General features: G+C 50.3%; 1 protein-coding gene across 8 annotated transcripts in view; it reads left to right on the top strand.

Moving 5' to 3' along the window:
* RBM33 (RNA binding motif protein 33) overlaps positions 1-16,730 on the top strand; it is a 115,595-nt gene extending 98,865 nt beyond the window's left edge. For 4 of the 8 annotated variants that reach the window (XM_059073810.2, XM_067041754.1, XM_059073813.2 and 1 more), the window contains 4 exons: positions 1,738-1,947; positions 4,329-4,517; positions 13,526-13,614; positions 13,861-16,730. In XM_059073810.2, the coding sequence (XP_058929793.1) occupies positions 1,738-1,947; positions 4,329-4,517; positions 13,526-13,614; positions 13,861-13,909 (537 nt within the window). In that variant the 3' untranslated portion in view covers positions 13,910-16,730. The remainder of the gene's footprint in view (positions 1-1,737; positions 1,948-4,328; positions 4,518-13,525; positions 13,615-13,860) is intronic. The other 4 variants (XM_067041755.1, XM_059073815.2, XM_059073811.2 and 1 more) reach the window with 2 other exon arrangements.
* Positions 16,731-16,947: the final 217 nt, after the last annotated feature.

Genomic DNA, 16,947 nt, shown 5'->3' with positions numbered 1-16,947 from the left:
GAGAAGTTTCAAGAAGCACAAGAAGCAGTCTGACTTTATGTGGATCCTGGTCCTGCAGAATGGCCTGCCTTTCCATACATAGTGCTTCCATTTTCATTTGGGGAACAGTCTTCCATCAGGCTGGAATAACTCCCAGGAGGATCACATTTCAGGCAATTATAGCCGACATTATAGAGTCACAGAACATTATGGGGGTCCCACCTGGTTCAGCCATCCTCAGCCCTGGCTGGACAACATCCCTGGAAGAGCCTTTAAAATATGCTCATGTCTGGGTTCCAGCTCCGGAGGGTCTAACTGGATGGTTCTGGGTCAAAGCCCAGGAACACTTAACACCCGACAGCTCCCCGGTGACTGACGTGCCGGTCGAATGAATACCCCTGACTGGTCTCACACTAAGCATGACGTGAGCTGTCGATTTCGGTAGATTTCCTTTATCAGGTTGATCTGTCCCTTCTGTTCCTAGTTCATGGAAAATTTTTATTATGAGTGCTTTTCCTGTATCAGGGCAGGCGGTCATGTGGTCTTTTCCTCTACTGATGTGGTCTGATGACTGATTTTTGAGTGTTGAACCAACCTTGCATTCCTGTGGTAAATCTTACTTGGTTATGGTGTATGATTTGTTTTCTGTGTTGCTGAATTTAGTTTGCTAGTGTTTTGGTGAGAATTTTTTTCATGTACATGTATGAGGGATATTCTTTTGTGGCTTTTGTTTATTTTGATGTCTTTGACTTTTGTAAAAGGGTAATACAAGTCTGAGAGAATGAGTGGGAAAGTTGTCCCTCCGCGCCTGTCTTCTGAACCAGAGTGTGTAAGATTGGGAGTCTCTCTTTCTTAAATAGTTGGTAGAATTCACCAGAGGATCCATTTGGGCCTGGGTTTCTCATTTCTTAGCCTGTTCTCCTGGGGAGGCAGCCCTGTGGCTGCCTAGCTCAGTGGTCAGCCAGCGTTCAGGCATCGGTGGCGCTTGGTGTCTCGCCCTTGGCCAGCGATCCGTGTGGGGGCTGCCCCCTCAGGCCCCTCCTCAGCTCTTCTTCCGGCCGTCCCCCCGTGGTTCCCTGTCAGCCACGTGGGGAGGACTTGTCTGGGCCTCCAGTGACTCTTTCAGTTCTAGAATTTCCTCATTCACTTTCTCAGGTTCCTGGCTGGTCTGCCCTTGTTCCAAGCGGGGCCGAGGCCGGAGGCCAGCCTGTGTGTGGGTGCCTGGGACTCAGAGCAGGAGGGGCGGCCCGGGTGCTCGTCGGCCTGCGGGCGCTCTGGGGGGCCCAGGTGCCCAGGGAGGAAGGCACTGGGACACGCCCAGGACTTCAGCCAGCGCCGGGGACAGCGGCGCGAGTCAGGGTGGTGACCCACTTTCATCAGGTTTGAGTGGGAGTTAGAAACCACTGCCTGTACAGACTGTCGCATTTTAGCAAGGATGCTCGTGAAAATGGAAAAGGCATGTTGAGTATGAGGTATTTTTAAAGTCAAGCACTATTTCACTGAACTCAACAGCACTTACTTTAGTAGTTATAGACCTCTTGAGTGGATACAGTAATTAAAGATCTTAGTTTTAAATTTGAAAAATACCATTAAAACCCAAACACCCGTCAAATAAGAAATGTCCTTAGTGGCCCTAGTGAAATGATGGCAGGCTTGATGGTTTTGCTTCTGAGTTGAACACTGATCGAGGTGGGCCCCGATGCTGGGGAGGGATGCCTTCTTGTGTGGAGACTGACCAGCGTGCTGCCTTGGTTTCAGCAGGGAGGAGAGAGCGATGGCTTCTTTCACCTGGAGGGCCAGCCTCAGCGGCTCCCTCAGCCCGCAGAAGTGAGACAGCAGCCTGCCCGCAAGGTGACGCTGACCAAGGGGGCGCTTCAGCAGCCCCAGCACCCTCAGGTGGGGGCCCACGTGCACTCAGCCGGCCCTCCAGGCATCAAGAGCATCCAAGGAATTCACCCGGCCAAGAAGGTACTGCCTGTTACTGCCCCGTCCCAGGAGCGTGGCGCCATGACGCCAGGGCCCCGTAAACCCACTGATGGGAGTGCCGGGCACAGCAGGAGTGCTCAGATCGTGGATAAACGAACCATAGCCTCCTTCGCCCTGGCTTTGAAAGCTAACGCGTTCACAAAAGCGCTTTCCTCTTGTGACTTTTTTAGTGGTGTGATGCTGGGAAATCACCCTAAAGCCAGGCTGCGGGTATTTGGGGCGGCTCTGAGCTGTGCTCTGGGGACAGCCCTGCACAGAGCCCAGCCCAGCGCTCCTTCCTCCCCTGCCGGCTGCTCCTGCAGAGACTGCTTCCTGCTCGGCAGCCCAGTTCGCAGGTGGGAAGCCTTTGGGGGTGAAGTACGTGCCCGAGAAAGTGCCTCTCCCCCCGGCTCTTCCCTCCTCGCTCTCCCGCTCTGGGGGTCGAGGGGGTGTTTTCCTTCTCCGAGCTCAGTGTGGGAGACGAGGCGTGGGCATCCAGTACCCCTTGTGAATTTAACCTTCCCGAGGAGAGGAGCGTCCGCCTTGTTCCCGTCATGTCCTGGTGGGGACCTTCCCCCCCGCTTCTGGTGAGGGGGGGCGTCTTTGTAGCTTTCCCACGGCGCCCCTCTCTGCCTGACAGCAAGGTGTCCCCTCTTGGCGCAGAAGCCAGATGCCCCTTGCCTGATGACCTTAGGGTGGAAGAGGGGCAGCAATACCTGCTCTGAGTTTCTTCTAGAAAAAGCTCTGAACTCTGCCAGTTCATCCTCTCTGCTTGCCTTGCAGTTGATATTAAGGAGTAGTTTGGCCTGAAGACCATTCTAGCTCTTTGAAGTAATTCAGTTAGTCTGGATTTATTTTCTCATAAATACCTTATGATAGAGGGACAAACAGAATTGGGACATATTTGCTGCCGGTGGCACAGGCACAGGCACATTAGGTCATATCTTCAGATAGACTCTTCTAGAATTGCTCCAGTCTAAATTTTCTTCAGCCAGGTGTTGTCCCTGGGCAGGCGATGAGAAAGACCGTAGAAGCCGCCCACCCCCACCCCCACCCCACAGCTGTTGTACACATAGATAAAGCACTCGCGTTTCTTCATCTTCAGCCTCAGGTTACTCTCCTATGAAAGTGAGGACAGTAATCTTTCCTGTCTTATTTAGGCTCTTGTGAGGATTTTATAAGAAGATACATGGTGCCTGGAATGTAAGCCAGCACTCGGTAGAGGATGTTGTTATTAATGTTACAGAACAGAAGAATAGTTATTTGCTGCTGGTGTCCAGGCAGTGAAGCTTGCACTTTTTGATGGTGTTTTCCCGTGTGACTTCTCTTGAAATACCCTTCTGCACTCCAAGAACTCACTTCACAGGAGTAGTTGTGTCACCTTCAGTGGAATGTTCAGAAGTGTTGCGTTTTTTTCTCCGTTTCCCTTTGTGTGGTACCTGTTCATGTACTAAGGTTCCGTTCTGATTTCTGTCTGCCTTCCTCCTTCCTTTTCTGTGACGCGACGGGAGGTCATCTTTGGCTCTTTCTACCCCGAGGCTCGGGCAGAACCGGGCAGGATGTCTGGAGAACCCAGTGAGCCCGGTCACATCCGTGTCTGTGTTTCACTGTTGTCCTGATCTGGGGGGCGCTGGTGCTTTTTCTAATTTCCGGGTTAGAAAAGACCAGAAAGCTCAGTTGTTCCTTCTTGTTTAAAAGATCCCAGAACAGTGGTTTTGAGCCCTGGATGGGTTTTAAAAATGCTAAGGTCTGGGCCCTACCTTAGGCCAGTGATGTTGTAATTTCGGTGGGGGACGGGGGCACTCAGTCGTTGTAGTTTGGGTTTTTGGTTTTGTTTTGAAAGCCCTGCAGAGGAGTGTCACGTGCAGTGGTGCAGCCGGTGGGAGACTCCTGCTGCAGAATCTGCCCTCCAGGGCACTAGTGTTGTGGCTTGGCTTGACAGGAAGGCGGCTGTGGGGAGCGCCATGCCCCGTCCCCCGGTTCCTGCTCGCTTTGCCTGGGGTACAGGGGGAGAAATTTGGGCTCTGGGGCCGATAAGGACTGGACCCAGATCTTTCTGTTACTCGCAGCAGGTTTCTGAACCCCTATGATCCTGCTGCTTCGTCTACAGAATGATGGTAGCACAGAAAGTGCCTACCTAGTACCATGCTTGGCACCAAGATGGGTGCAGACTTTACTACTTCCTTTTCTGTCACTCCAGTTTGCTGGGTACTGTGGTCTTATTTAGACATTCAACCCTTTTCTGATAGTGGATAAAAGACTACAGAAGGTCCTGTCGCTCACGGTATATTTTAATGGATTCTGATTGGTTCACTTTTGTATCTTCGAAGCTGTGAACAAAACCCCAAGCTTCAACCTTGAATAGTTCTTTTTGTTGTTGCCAGGTCGTCATGCACGGGAGAGGCCGGGGAATGGCAGGTGCGATGGGCCGGGGCCGCCTGATGCCGAACAAGCAGAATCTCCGGGTGGTCGAGTGCAAGCCTCAGCCCTGCGCCGTGTCTGTTGAAGGGCTTTCTTCATCCACTACTGACGCCCAGCTGAAGAGCCTGCTGATGTCAGTAGGACCCATTCAGGTGGGTCACCCGGGGCCCGTTCTGTCTGTGCCCTTTGTCCTTCCCAAGACTCGGTTATTTCTTCATTTAAAATCCCTCGGTGTTGGTTACTTCATGTTAAAACAGTACTCTTGAAAAGAAAGACAAATATTTTATCTACTGTGCATACTTGATGCCAGAACTTTTGCCTTAGGGTTAGATTATTTGGAAATTATCAGGTGCTCAAAAACATTATGAAATATTTATTCTAGCTGAACAAATTATCCTTTGAAATCCTCAGATTATCCTGAAGTTCTTATATGCACCCAAACACACAGTCTTTTTGCTCTATCACGCACTTGTTTTGTGTGTAACAATTTAAAAATTTTAAAGTATTTAGCCTTTTGACCTTAATTTTCAGAAATAGCCTCACATGTTAACACCTGTGGAACTTGCTTTAGACTTTACAAGTGTGAAATAATGTGGACAGTATTTTGGTCTCTTAATTTTAAAACTGGGTAATTCTAAATGCGTGAAGATCTCTGCTGAGCTGGCTGCAAATAGGTCTCCAGTTGTGTTGTAAACAAAAATTGCCACTGAAATCCCTGATCTCTCCAGCCTCTAGAGACCTGGAGGTAAACCAGCGCAGTGGGTAGACCTGGTTCTCCTTGAGCGGCGTGTCTCTAGTCCCCAACTCTGGCCTTTCCTGCCAACCCCCACCCCCCCACCCCCGTCACAGCCGTGAGCAGCACACCCCTCCATCCTGCGCCAGGATCCGCGTCTGAGGCTGGAGCACTCAGGAGGATGCTTGATGCAAATCGTAGGACGTGGAGTGTGAATGTTAGATTTCTGAGTAAAAAGTGCACAGAAAGGGGACTTCCCTGGCGGTCCAGTGGTTACACTGCAGGGGGCACAGGTTTGATCCCTGGTCGGGGAGAACTAAGGTCCCGAAAACAGCATGGCCAAAAAACAAAAAAGAACACAGAAAGCACAGAGTGCTTTCTTTTAAGGTCTCTTGCTTCATGGGTTAATGGGGAAGCAGAGTTGACACAAGTAGTTAATTTTTAGTGTATCTTAAGCCTTCATCTACCATTGGGTGTTGACAAGAGTGAGGCGTAGATGGAAGCCCTTCCGAGGTGATTTCGTTGTTTAGGTTTAACGACTTCTGCCTCCATCCTTGGACTCTCGGAGAGACGGTTAAGCTTAGTTTTCGTGTGTATGTAATAGTGAAACGTTACCCAGAGGCTCTGGCTTCTGTTTTTAGTAGGGCCGGCTTGTCAGTCATCAGGAGGCACTAAGCTCAGGGCCAAGGACAGTTGCCCTTGGACAGTGCGTCGTAACGCGGGTTAATTTGCAGGAGCAGAACTGGCGTTGGAGAACTTCGATGCATTAAAATATGGTTATCCTGAGTGGATTCTCAAACAAATGGCGGTTGAAAACTTGGGCTCAAATCACAGCTCACCAGGGAGCCTGGAGTTAAAGACCCGGCGCCTAGTCCTGTCTGTCCTCTGAGGGCTCGTGCTCCTGCTGTCTCTGTTTGGGTGGGAAGTGGGAGCACTGTTGCTTTCCCCACGTGACCCGCTCGTTTTCTGGGCTTCGCTTCCTCCTGCGCAGTCGTGATAATTCTGTTGAGCGTCCTTGAATGGGACTCCGTTTTCAAGAAGTGTGAATGGTCGTGCTGTCGCTGCTCAGAGCGCTGCGTGAGGTTGACTGCCCTGCAGAAGTTAGCTTGGAGCCACTGCTAAAACACCTACCCTTGCTTTTGTCCACCTTAAAAACTGAATTTTGAGTTCTGCATTTTGGGGGCCATCTTTCCTCCCATTTGCCTTTTCTAATTTTTTTTTTTCTCCTGTTCTGGAAAGAAGGATCAGAGATCATTGTGTTAAAGTCTAACTGAGGGCACTTAAAGCCAGGCAAAAACAATGTCAGGTATTTTAAGGGCTTCTCTTAAGTAGAAAGGGAGAGGAAGATAGGAAAATGAGGGTGGTGTTTTCTGAGTTACATCAGGTACCCTGAAAATGCCACCGTAAAAAATCCCCGAGGGTGACGAATCTAGCACTTACTCAGTAGGGCATGTTTGTCCGTCCCAGCGAGCAAGAAGCAGAGCTCTCATTTTTGCCAGTCTTACTTAGTTCCGTGGAATGGTTTTGGGGGAGAGTTCATAGATTTTTAAACACTGCATTCACAAAGTGCCGAGTTTCTCAATTTAAAAACAAACATCTGTCAATAATAGCAAGCTTCTGCCAGCATTAGATAGCTAAAGAATGATATTGCTGGGTATAAACTTTTTAAAGGCGTTTATAACAAGACTTCGTTGTGGTTTAACTCTAAGTACACTTCAGAGGGATGGTTAGGGGACCCAGGCCCCCCGCTCCGCTGCGCTGCGCTGGCTGAGGAAGAAACGTGTGTCAAGCCTCTGGTGGGCTGGGCTGTGGTGCCACCTGGCGTTCACTTAGTGTAACAGCAAGAGGTGGTGACTGGACTGGGAAGGCCCGTTCCTTCGGGCCTTTAATTATGGGAACGGCAGCCACAGCGCGTCAGCTCTGCTGCTTTACTGCGGCGGCGTCGCTCCCCAGATAGTGTGCTGTCCCCTTAGCCTGTCCTCTTAAGCCTCTCCAGAGAGTCCTTTTAAAGATACTTATCTGTAGTCTCCCTGACAGAATAAGGAAAGATGATAGGATTTTGTAGAAGTGTTGTGACCAGCGGTAGAAATGACACAGGAAGCATCACAGCGCGTGTGAGAGTTTCAGGTGAGAGGGTGCAGTGAGCGTAAGCCCGCCTGGTACTCTCTAGCAGCGATAATGGAAAGAATCAGAAAGAAGGTTCTGCCGGGACTCTTAGGGAAGGGAGGGGCCGGCTGGGTGCACGTGGGGCTCCGGGAGGCTGACTTGTGCGGGGGCATGGGGGCTGCACAGACCGGTGAGCCTTGCGCAGGTGGCCCTCCGGCGACCAGCGCGCGTTCCCACGGAGCAGCCTCCCGCTGCGTTCCGGAAGACTGAAGCCGAGTTAACTCTTAGGGTCAGGAAATAAGCTGCTTATAACTTCTGGGCCCCTTTGCCTAGTTATCCTTATTTCCCTGTTTGTGGGGGTTTTACCTAAAACTGTTAAGAAAAATGTGTTATCCTGTAGAGAAATGAAATGCCGTGGTGTAAAAATGAAAGTATTTTCCTTGTTGTGGTCGCCACTAAAACCAAAAGGCAGGCACTGGCCACGAGCAACGGCAGTAATAACAGCTGAGGCTTAGATTAGGCCAACACGTGCCTGGCGCCGTGCTGTTCACTGCTCCCCGGCTTCTTTCCTGATTTCTCCAACAACCCTGGAAGGCAGTCAGTAAACCGAGAGCCCGAGTGACCGGAGTGGCCATGGCGGCTCATCCTTGAAGCTGCCGGGCCCTCCAGGACGCGGCGGTGCAGCAGCAAGTGTCGGGCTTTGAGAGGAGGCTTCAGTTTGGTCCCGAGTCTGCCATTTATCAGTGTGCCGCTTCCCAACCAAGTACTTCAGCTCCGTGAGTCTCGTGAACCACACAAGCTTGCAAGCGCTGTCTCCTACCTCTTTCACCGTTCCCCGGCGTCACCCGGAAGGGGCAATGCAAGAAACACGGAGGCGTCCACATGCCATCGAGGGAAAGCGTGTACTCTCGAAAGGCGGCCTGTCGTCCCAGAGCAGGGTCCTTTGGGGGGTTCGCTTCAGGCTGCTGAGGAGAGGCCGTCCGGGACCCACCAAGTTGACCAAGCTCCCAACGCGGTGGTTCCAGGGAACCAGACACTTGGAAAGCCCTCATTCTGGCGGGTATCTTGGGCCGCCCGGTGAGGGGGAGCCCTTTTGAGCGGTCGTGTACGGTGGGGTCACAGAGCATCTCGCCTTCTGGGATTAGACCATCTTACCTTCTTTGCGGCTGGCTCTGACTGACCGGGGATGTCTGGTGGGTGACGTGGAGAAAGCTGGGATCTCGGTGAAAGCAGTTCAGTCATTTTGAAGTTCAGGACGTTTGGGAAGGAAAACACCAGGCACAGTCAAATGTAGACTTTCCGAAAACCGAGGTCACGAGGTTTAAAGAAAATACAGGCGTGGCCACGTGATCTGGAACGGTAATGGGACAAACTGTTAATTGGAGGCTCCCACACAAAGTTCTGAAAACATAGTTGTAAGTAATCCCAAAAGAAAAGAGGGTTCCAGGCAGACCGTGTGAGGAGACACGGGCTCTTAGCTGCGGGGCACGCTGGTACAAGATGAAGGTGGGTGTGGAAGAGGAGGGCCTCAGAACGTCTTTAAACCGTGTCAGGGCAGAAAGAACAGCCCTTACGCCGTGGACACAAGGAAGCCCAAACGTAGGAATCGAGGGAAAAACAGAATCGGCATCAAGAAAGACCACCCACGCTGCGATGACGAGTTCAGTATGAAGGGGCGCGGGAGCAGCGTTGATTTCCACGAGAAGCGGCGTGGGGGGGGCAGCCTGAGACGCCCCGTCACCAGCCAGAGGGTCGGGGGGGCTGTGCACAGGAGAGGGTCCCGAATGAAGGGGTCCCGCGCCACGGTGCCCGAGGACTGGCTCGAGGGGCCCGACTGCGAGGCCGCGGAAGAAAAGATTTAATGGGCACAGGCCGGCTGCCCCCGACTCGCGCGGGTGCTGTCACGCGAGAAAGGGGGACCTCGTGCGCATCCCTCCGTGGTTCCCAAGCTGTCTCTGGACTCTGGGCCCACCCGAGGGTGTCTTACCAGGTCTGGCGTGGAGCCCGAGGGAGTAGATTTCTAATGATTGATGAGTGGGGCTCTTGTTTGAGCGATTTCACTTGTTTAAAACAACTAATATCAGCATCTTTGGGGGCTTTACGTTGATTCACTTTGTTATGCGGCAGAAACTAACACAACAATATGAAGCAGTTATACTCCAATAAAGATGTTAAAAAAAAAAAGAATCCCCTTAATATTGTAATTTATTAGTATACATGGACATGAACACAAGCTCTTTCTAGAAAGAGGAAGAACTTTTCCTAATCAGGGAAAAAACGGCCAAGGCTCTGAACCGCATGGACATTTTTCTGGACTGAAATTGAAGGTTGTCACAGCTTTTCTACTGTTAATGGAGTGCCTGTGGCAGTTCAGCCAAATGGCCCCGAATGGGGTGGCTGAATATAAACGAAGGAAGCGACCAACGAAAGGAGTGTTTTTGTGTTTGTTTGTTTGTTTGTGTTTTGCGGTACATGGCCATCACCGCTGTGGCCTCTCCCGTCGCGGAGCGCAGGCTCCGGACGCGCAGGCTCAGCGGCCACGGCTCACGGGCCCAGCCGCTCCGCGGCACGTGGGATCCTCCCGAACCGGGGCACGAACCCGTGTCCCCTGCATCGGCAGGCGGACTCTCAACCGCTGCGCCACCAGGGAAGCCCTAAAGGAGTATTTTACCTGGTATTTTGCTACTTATAGTAGCACAGTTATTCTCAAATTTTCTGCAGATGTCTTGTCTCTGAAAAATGAGAAGTACATCAGGGTGGGCAATGGGCCAGTACGGCATTTGTGGGGGAGAAGGGGCGGGGTCAGAGTGAGTGTGGACTGGAGATAAAGTTTAGCTCTTCGTTCACTCTGGGTGAATTGAAGTGTTTAATTATTGGGAAATGGGCTACTGATTAGCAGAAGCACATATTTTCAAAGTAGAAGCTGGTGGTCATAATAGGTTCTTAGCTTATTAGTGGACAGTGTCTTTTTTTCTCTTCCCAATACAGTGATCGCCGATACTTGTCGTTTTGGTAGATCAGAAATGGTTGAATATTGACAGTTTTAGCAATTCAGTGTTATATCTGAAAATAGGTTTTGTTTTTTGGAAAAGGGTGCAAAAATGTCAATAAAGGGGAACAGAGAGAAAACATAGTTTAAGACAGTGTTCTTATTACTTGTGTTGACTATTGAGAACCAACTCCTTCCTGTGATTTAAAAATTTCATTGAGGGACCTCCCTGGTGGTCCAGTGGTTAAGAATCCGTCTTGAAATGCAGGGGGGGGCGCAGGTTCCATCCCTGGTCGGGGAACTAAGATCCCACATGCCGCGGGGCAGCTGAGCCTGCGTGCCGCAACTAGAGAGGAGCCTGTGCGCCTCAACGAAAGACCCTGCGTGCCGCAACTAAGACCTGACACAGCCAATACATAAGTAAATAAATATTAAAAACAAAGAATTTCATTGAAAGTTTATGCTCTCTCGACTGATACCATCTCAATCAAATTGAGCTTTAAACCACTTGAAGATAAGCGCATCTTCTTACCTTATAAATTGGTAAATGGTAACGAGGAAGCTTCATGCCTTCCTTCCACATTGTGAAATCACCCGGAGGAAATGACATCTAGACATGCTTTTTCTCAAAAGAAGACCGTAGTATTTTCAAAATCCAGATTCCATCTGTGAATTGTAGAGTGTGGTTAATTATTTGTGGTATCATAACAAATTAGTCTTTTCTTGTCTGTTCCTAATTGAGCGATTTTTGTAGTTTTGGACAAAATAAGTTTAGGTAAGTTCTTCTAAGTCTTGTGGTAAGAACTGCCACAGTGCTGGCAGCAGTTAGCATGAACCTGTGCCTACACCCCAGCGCCCTCGAGCACTGCAGCCATGTGGCCGGAGGAGGAAAAGGGTGCCTGAGGCGCCCGAGATCGAGTCAGAAAGCAGGGCCTGGTGGGAGGTTCTGCTGCGGTGCTTGGGTTGGACTTGTGACTTGAAGCAGGCTCTTAACCCACATTCTTCTCTGGCCTCCTCTGGTGGTGACAGGACGGCACGGCATTTTCTCTTCAGGAGCAGTTCCAGAAGAGCTTCGACAACTGGAGATCGTTCAAGGATCAGGCAAGGCACAGAGTGGGCGTGAGCCGAAAGCTGGGGCTGGCAGAGAAAACAGGTCTTTGTCAAGTAACAAAAGTGGAATTTGAGAGGCCAGAAAAGCCGCATGCTGACAATGTGTCCAAGAGAAATTAATTGATGGCATTAATTAAAGACCAAGTTGCTGAGTTTTACTTGTCCAGTTAACTTAATAAGTGAAATCATCAAGAAAAATCTTCTGTGTCTGGTTTTTTTTTTTTTTTTGCTTACGCGGGCCTCTCACTGTTGTGGCCTCTCGGCTCACGGGCCCAGCCGCTCCGCGGCACGTGGGATCCTCCCGGACCGGGGCACGAACCCGCGTCCCCTGCATCGGCAGGCGGACTCTCAATCGCTGCGCCACCAGGGAAGCCCTGTGTCTGGTTTTTATATCTGAAAGAAGAGGAAAACTCTGGTATTTACTAAACTGGTTTCAGAAAAACAGGCAGACAGAGCTCACTGCTGCCTAGTGGCTGCCTCTGTCACCTCTGGGCCTGGTCCTGGCACTGGTCCGGGTCTGGTTGGTGCTGTGCCCCCAGACTATCTGACTGCCCCTCCGAGGGGAGTCTGTGTGTAAACCTTGGTGCCATGTAATGTGGAGACTTGAAACTGTTCATTTCTCTGTGAAGCCCTGAAACGCAACTTTTTGGAAAAAATATTTTTTTTTAGCGCTCTCCTGGTCATGTTTTACTCATGGGAGTTCTGTGTTTACTAAAATGGAGAGTGCTTATTTCATATACAGTATACATTTTTTGAATATATTTCAGGGAGTTGATATTTTGGCTGTGTGCTTTTGTTGTAGGTCTTTGAACAAAGGCTTTAAAATGAAACAGCCACGTGTGTAAACACTTCTAAAGGCCTCCGGCGCATCCCTCCCAGATCCTAGCAGCCTACATCCCCAGGCCTCGGGGAGGCACAGAGCTGCCCTTCGTCCTCAGGGCAAGTATGAGGGAGGACCAGGTGCAAGTTCACCGTCCCTGTACCAGTCTCTCCACTGGATGGATCCATCTTCATGAACTCATTTGGTTTTTACTGCAAACAGTAGCCTCAGGAATGGTGGTTTCAAATCCTAAAGCTTTAATTTTTTTTTTAAGATTTTTTTTGATGTGGACCATTTTTAAAGTCTTTATTGAATTTCTTACAGTATTGTTTCTGTTTTATGTTTTGGTTTTTTGGCCGCGAGGCACGTGGGATCTTAGCTCCCCAACCAGGGATCAAACCCGCGCCCACTGCATTGGAAGGCGAAGGCTTAACCACTGGACTGCCAGGGAAGTCCCCTAAAGGTTTAGTTTAAGATGCCACTTCTCTCAGACTTTTTAAAGCACAAACCGTGACCAAATTGTGCTGATGGCTGCCGCAGACACAGCCGCCCCTCACTGTGGCCCACCTACATATATGAAACCCTTAATTTATCCCAGTGGCAATTAGGAGGTAACTACCCACTCCGACCGTGGGGTCCCACTGCCTTGCCGCAGTTCTCCTGTATGATGAGTATTGTGCTTTTAAAAAGCTGATGGAGGGCCCCGTGGAAAATCACCTGACAGGAGGACGTGAAAGCAGAAAGTAACTCTCCAAGGACACCTGTCCTGGGCCTCCCCAAGAAGGTTTAGAGAGAAGATTGGGTGGCTGACGGGGCAAATGATGGAAAGTCTTTATATATATATATATATATTTTATTTTTTATTTTGGCTGCGTTGGGTCTTCGTTGCTACACATGGGCTTTCTCTAGGTGCTGCGAGCGGGGGCTGCTCTTCGTTGTGGCGCGCGGGCTTCTCATTGCGGTGGCTTCTCGTTGCGGAGCACGGGCCCTAGGCGCACGGGCTTCAGTAGCTGTGGTTCGTGGGCTTAGTTGCTCGTGGCATGTGGGGTCTTCCTGGATCAGGGCTCGAACGTGTGTCCCCTGCATCGGCAGGCGGATTCTTAACCACTGCGCCACCAGGGAAGCTCCCATGATGGAAGGAAGGTCTTCACACCAAGCTGGGAGGATATGAATGGTGCTGCTCAGGGCAGTGACTTACTGAAGCACTGTTTTTGGATAAATTATCTGGATAGATCACAAAAAGTTCCCAGGGAGGTAGAATTAGTTTGTTTTAGTGATCTAAGGGTTAGCCTGGACTCAAATTTTGCATTAAATCTGATGTAAATAAATAAACAAATGTATATATATGCATATTACATGCTATACAACAGGATTCTAAAGTATTTCTGTCATCTTCCTTCAGAGTTTACAGATGCTTCCCCAGCAGCGGAAAGCCATAGCCAAGTTCAAGGAACCCGCCCATGCATTAGCGTTTCAGCAGAAGTTCCACAGGTAGCCTTGGGTTCCCTGGTGACAGGTGGGAGATGGGAGGGGTCTGTGCTGCCACCTGCTCTCCGTCTCTGTGGAGACGCGCCAGGGGTGCAGAGAGGGCACGCCGCCTCCTTTGGTGACGAGGGTGGGTCCCCCTGGGTCTGTGTGGGTCTTCTCTTTCAGTGTGCGTGCTTTCTTCTCCTTGATTAGGTGGCTGCTGATGCGCAGAGGTAGCTTAATGGTCACTGTTTCTTTAAATCCCCACAGGCATATGATAGATTTGTCCCACATAAATGTGGCCCTGATTGTTGAGTGATTGCTGGCAGGAGAGCCTGACCGTATTACACTGCACACACGCCGTGGAATTTCTTCCCGGGAGCTGCCGCGCAGAGCCCCACGAGCTGAGGTCTCTCCGTCTGCGGCCCTGCGTGGCTGTTGTCCGGAGCGCCCAGCGGCCCAGCACTGGTTCCAGGAGAGCTGAGCTTACGGGACGCGGCAGACTCGACTCGGTGTTAGATCGCTTCACTTTCTCTTGTCACCACAAAGAACTACAGGTTTCGCTTTCTTTTGTTTTCAAAGTGCTTACAATGCATGTAGACATCGTTCTTCGTGATCTTATGTATGATCGATTACAGCGACTTAGAGTGAGGAAAGAACATTAACGTCACAGATTCTCAGTAGTTTTCACAGCAAAGAATACTTGATAATGGTTGCACTTATCTTCAGTGCAGGCTAGATGAGCGTTTTCTCAACCAGCTTCACTTGTGTTACCGTCTCAGAAAGCCCTCAAAAGGCTCTTGTAAAAACGTAGGGTAAAATTCGGGTGATTTTGATTGGCAGTTGCACATCCTGGAGAGCGGGGTGTGAGGGTGGCTGGGAGCGGTGCCGGTCGTGTGGCCGATTCTGCTGCTTGTAAATATACTCCAACAGCACCGACTGTGCAGTCCTGGTTCCAAAGGGGACGCCCTTTCTTATACTCGTCCTGGGTGCGGCGGAAGTGCTGCTGGGCACCGTCACGCGCCCCCGGGCTGAGAGCAGGTGTCGGGACGCCCTCACCTCCAGCGCTCGCCGGGCTCCCTGCTAGGCGAGCTGTGTAGCGTACCTGCCAGGTGAGGAGGGTAGGACAGACAGCCTGAAGCTTTTGCAGGCCTGTCTGGTTTTTTCCTCTTTTTAAATGCAGCCCCAAGTGGCATATTCATGTCACCGGCTCTGTGACGCATATAGAACATTCTTGGGCAACCTGTGATTCAGATTTTCCTTTTTGAAGGCCTTTTTGAGCAGGGAGGGGCTGCGCTGTCCTTCAGTGGACCCCAGAGCGAGGGGACGTTTGCACTGGCTCGTCACTCTCCGTGGCGTGTGGCGCAGTGTGTCTGGGGGATGCTGGGTAGGCCCCTTCTGGTGAGAGACGCTGCCTCCCCTTCAAGCCTCTAGTACAGTTCACTCTGGGCAAACGTGGAAAGAGTGCCTCACTGTATTTCTGCCCGTGAAGGAGTCTCACTGTTTCGGATTGATTCCAGCGTGGACCTGAGCTATTGGAGCAGATGGTACCGGGGCATACTCAGACTTTTTAGCTATATTTTATACTTAAGATTTCCTGGGAGACTTATGAATGGAACTAAGGGAAATAGAAGCCTGTTAGCACCGGTGAGTGCGTCTGGTCAGCCCAGTGAGGACCAGATGTGAGCAGGAAGCCCCCTGCAGCAAGGCGTCCCTCCTCCTCAGCCTTCTCTTGGGAGCTAAGACACAGGTCATGTGAACTTGTGTCTTCTTATTTTCACAGTTGAAATTTTATATTACTTTTTCAAATTAAGTTACCAGGACCAGAGCAGAGCATTTCAGACCCCGTGAGACTTTCTGTAGCATTGATTCCACTGTGGGTACTGTGTGCTAGGAGTGAGCCGGAATGTGAAGGTGGCTGTTGATGGCTGCTCTTCAGAAGATTTAGGTTCCAGGAAACTATAGGCACTCGTAGAACACGCTAGAATACCCCCGCCCCCCCCACCCCCCCCAGCTGAGGTGCCTGGCCACCCGTGTTCCAGAAAGCCCCTGCCTAACCCTTGGGAGGTGGTGGTGTGTGCCAGCCTGGCCCCGGGCGCTCCAGGGGAGCGCCCAGATGGCCAGTGGCCACTGCCCCCGTCCTCACAAGCAGTAGACACAGGTGTGCCCACAGCTTAGGGGCGTAGCTTCTGTGGCTCGGCCCGCAGAGAGCTGCCTTGAAGTGGTGACTTGGGTAGCATGCAGGCACCACATAGGAGAGATCCAGACCACTCCCCCGCCCTGGGCAGCAGGAAGGCTCACAGCTAACGGACTTATTTTTATCACCGAGGACTTAATGATGCAGTGAGCTGAGTGTACAAAATTTTACCGCTTTTTGAAATAGTCTGAGTGTGTTGTGTGGCTTTGAAACTAAAAATCTGCATGTTGTGTCTGAAAAGTAGCCGTTCAGGCATACTTTCTTCTAGTTAGTGGTAAGAAACGAATCCTATTTGGGCACCTTTGTTCAAGGCAGACCTCATGGCTACTTTAAGGTCTGTCTTTGTGTTGTCTGAGTCTGACAGGGGTGTCCCGGGACAGGTGTGTGTCTGTAACAGTCTACACACACAGAGAAGTAAGGTTTCTCTTGATAGAATGTTCTTGAAAGGCCAAGTCCAGCCGGGCCTTCCGGAAAGGACTGGTTAGAAAGGCTTCCCACGGTCGCCTCCTTACGCACACGGCCTCTGGGCACGGGCTCTGTTAGTGCCAGCCAGGCCTGGGAACAAAGGCTTGGTTTCCTTGAGGGAAACTGGAAAAGGAAAGAAAGAAGCAGAATTAGAAAGGAACGTTATTTCCATTTTCGGTGCACTTCTCGCAGTGAAATCAGACCACCTTGAGCTGAACCCTCTTGGAAGATCTGCTGCAACCATTATCTTTGTTCTTTCTTTATCATGCATTTAAAGGATATGCAGGAGCAGTTAACATACCATGTAAATATGGACCTCTTAAAATTAAATGTTATTGGAAATGCTTTCAATTCAGCAGCATCTTAGCTATTTGTTAGTTCTTTTGTGTTGTCTTATCAAAGTTTAATGGATACAGTTCCATAATTGTTGATGTGTTTGTGTGTATATTCGATTTTTATAAAGATGGTAGTAAGTGAATACATTTATCCTGACCTGTGTATTATTTGTTCACAAATTCAAGAAGTCAGTAAATATCAGTACATCTCATAAGGCAAAGACAGTAGGTGACTGTGTGGACCTGAGGTGCTCTTTCTTTTTGCGCATTATCTTGTTTCGATCTTACGCTGTAATAGAAGTTCACTTAGCTGCATACCTGAGCATAACCTTGCACTACCGCTGGTCTGGCCACATCTGT

This window comes from Kogia breviceps, chromosome 9, assembly GCF_026419965.1.
Source record: "Kogia breviceps isolate mKogBre1 chromosome 9, mKogBre1 haplotype 1, whole genome shotgun sequence".
Lineage (NCBI taxonomy): Eukaryota > Metazoa > Chordata > Mammalia > Artiodactyla > Physeteridae > Kogia > Kogia breviceps.
Note: the sequence above shows the minus strand (reverse complement) of the source record. Positions and strands in the feature narration are given on the sequence as shown.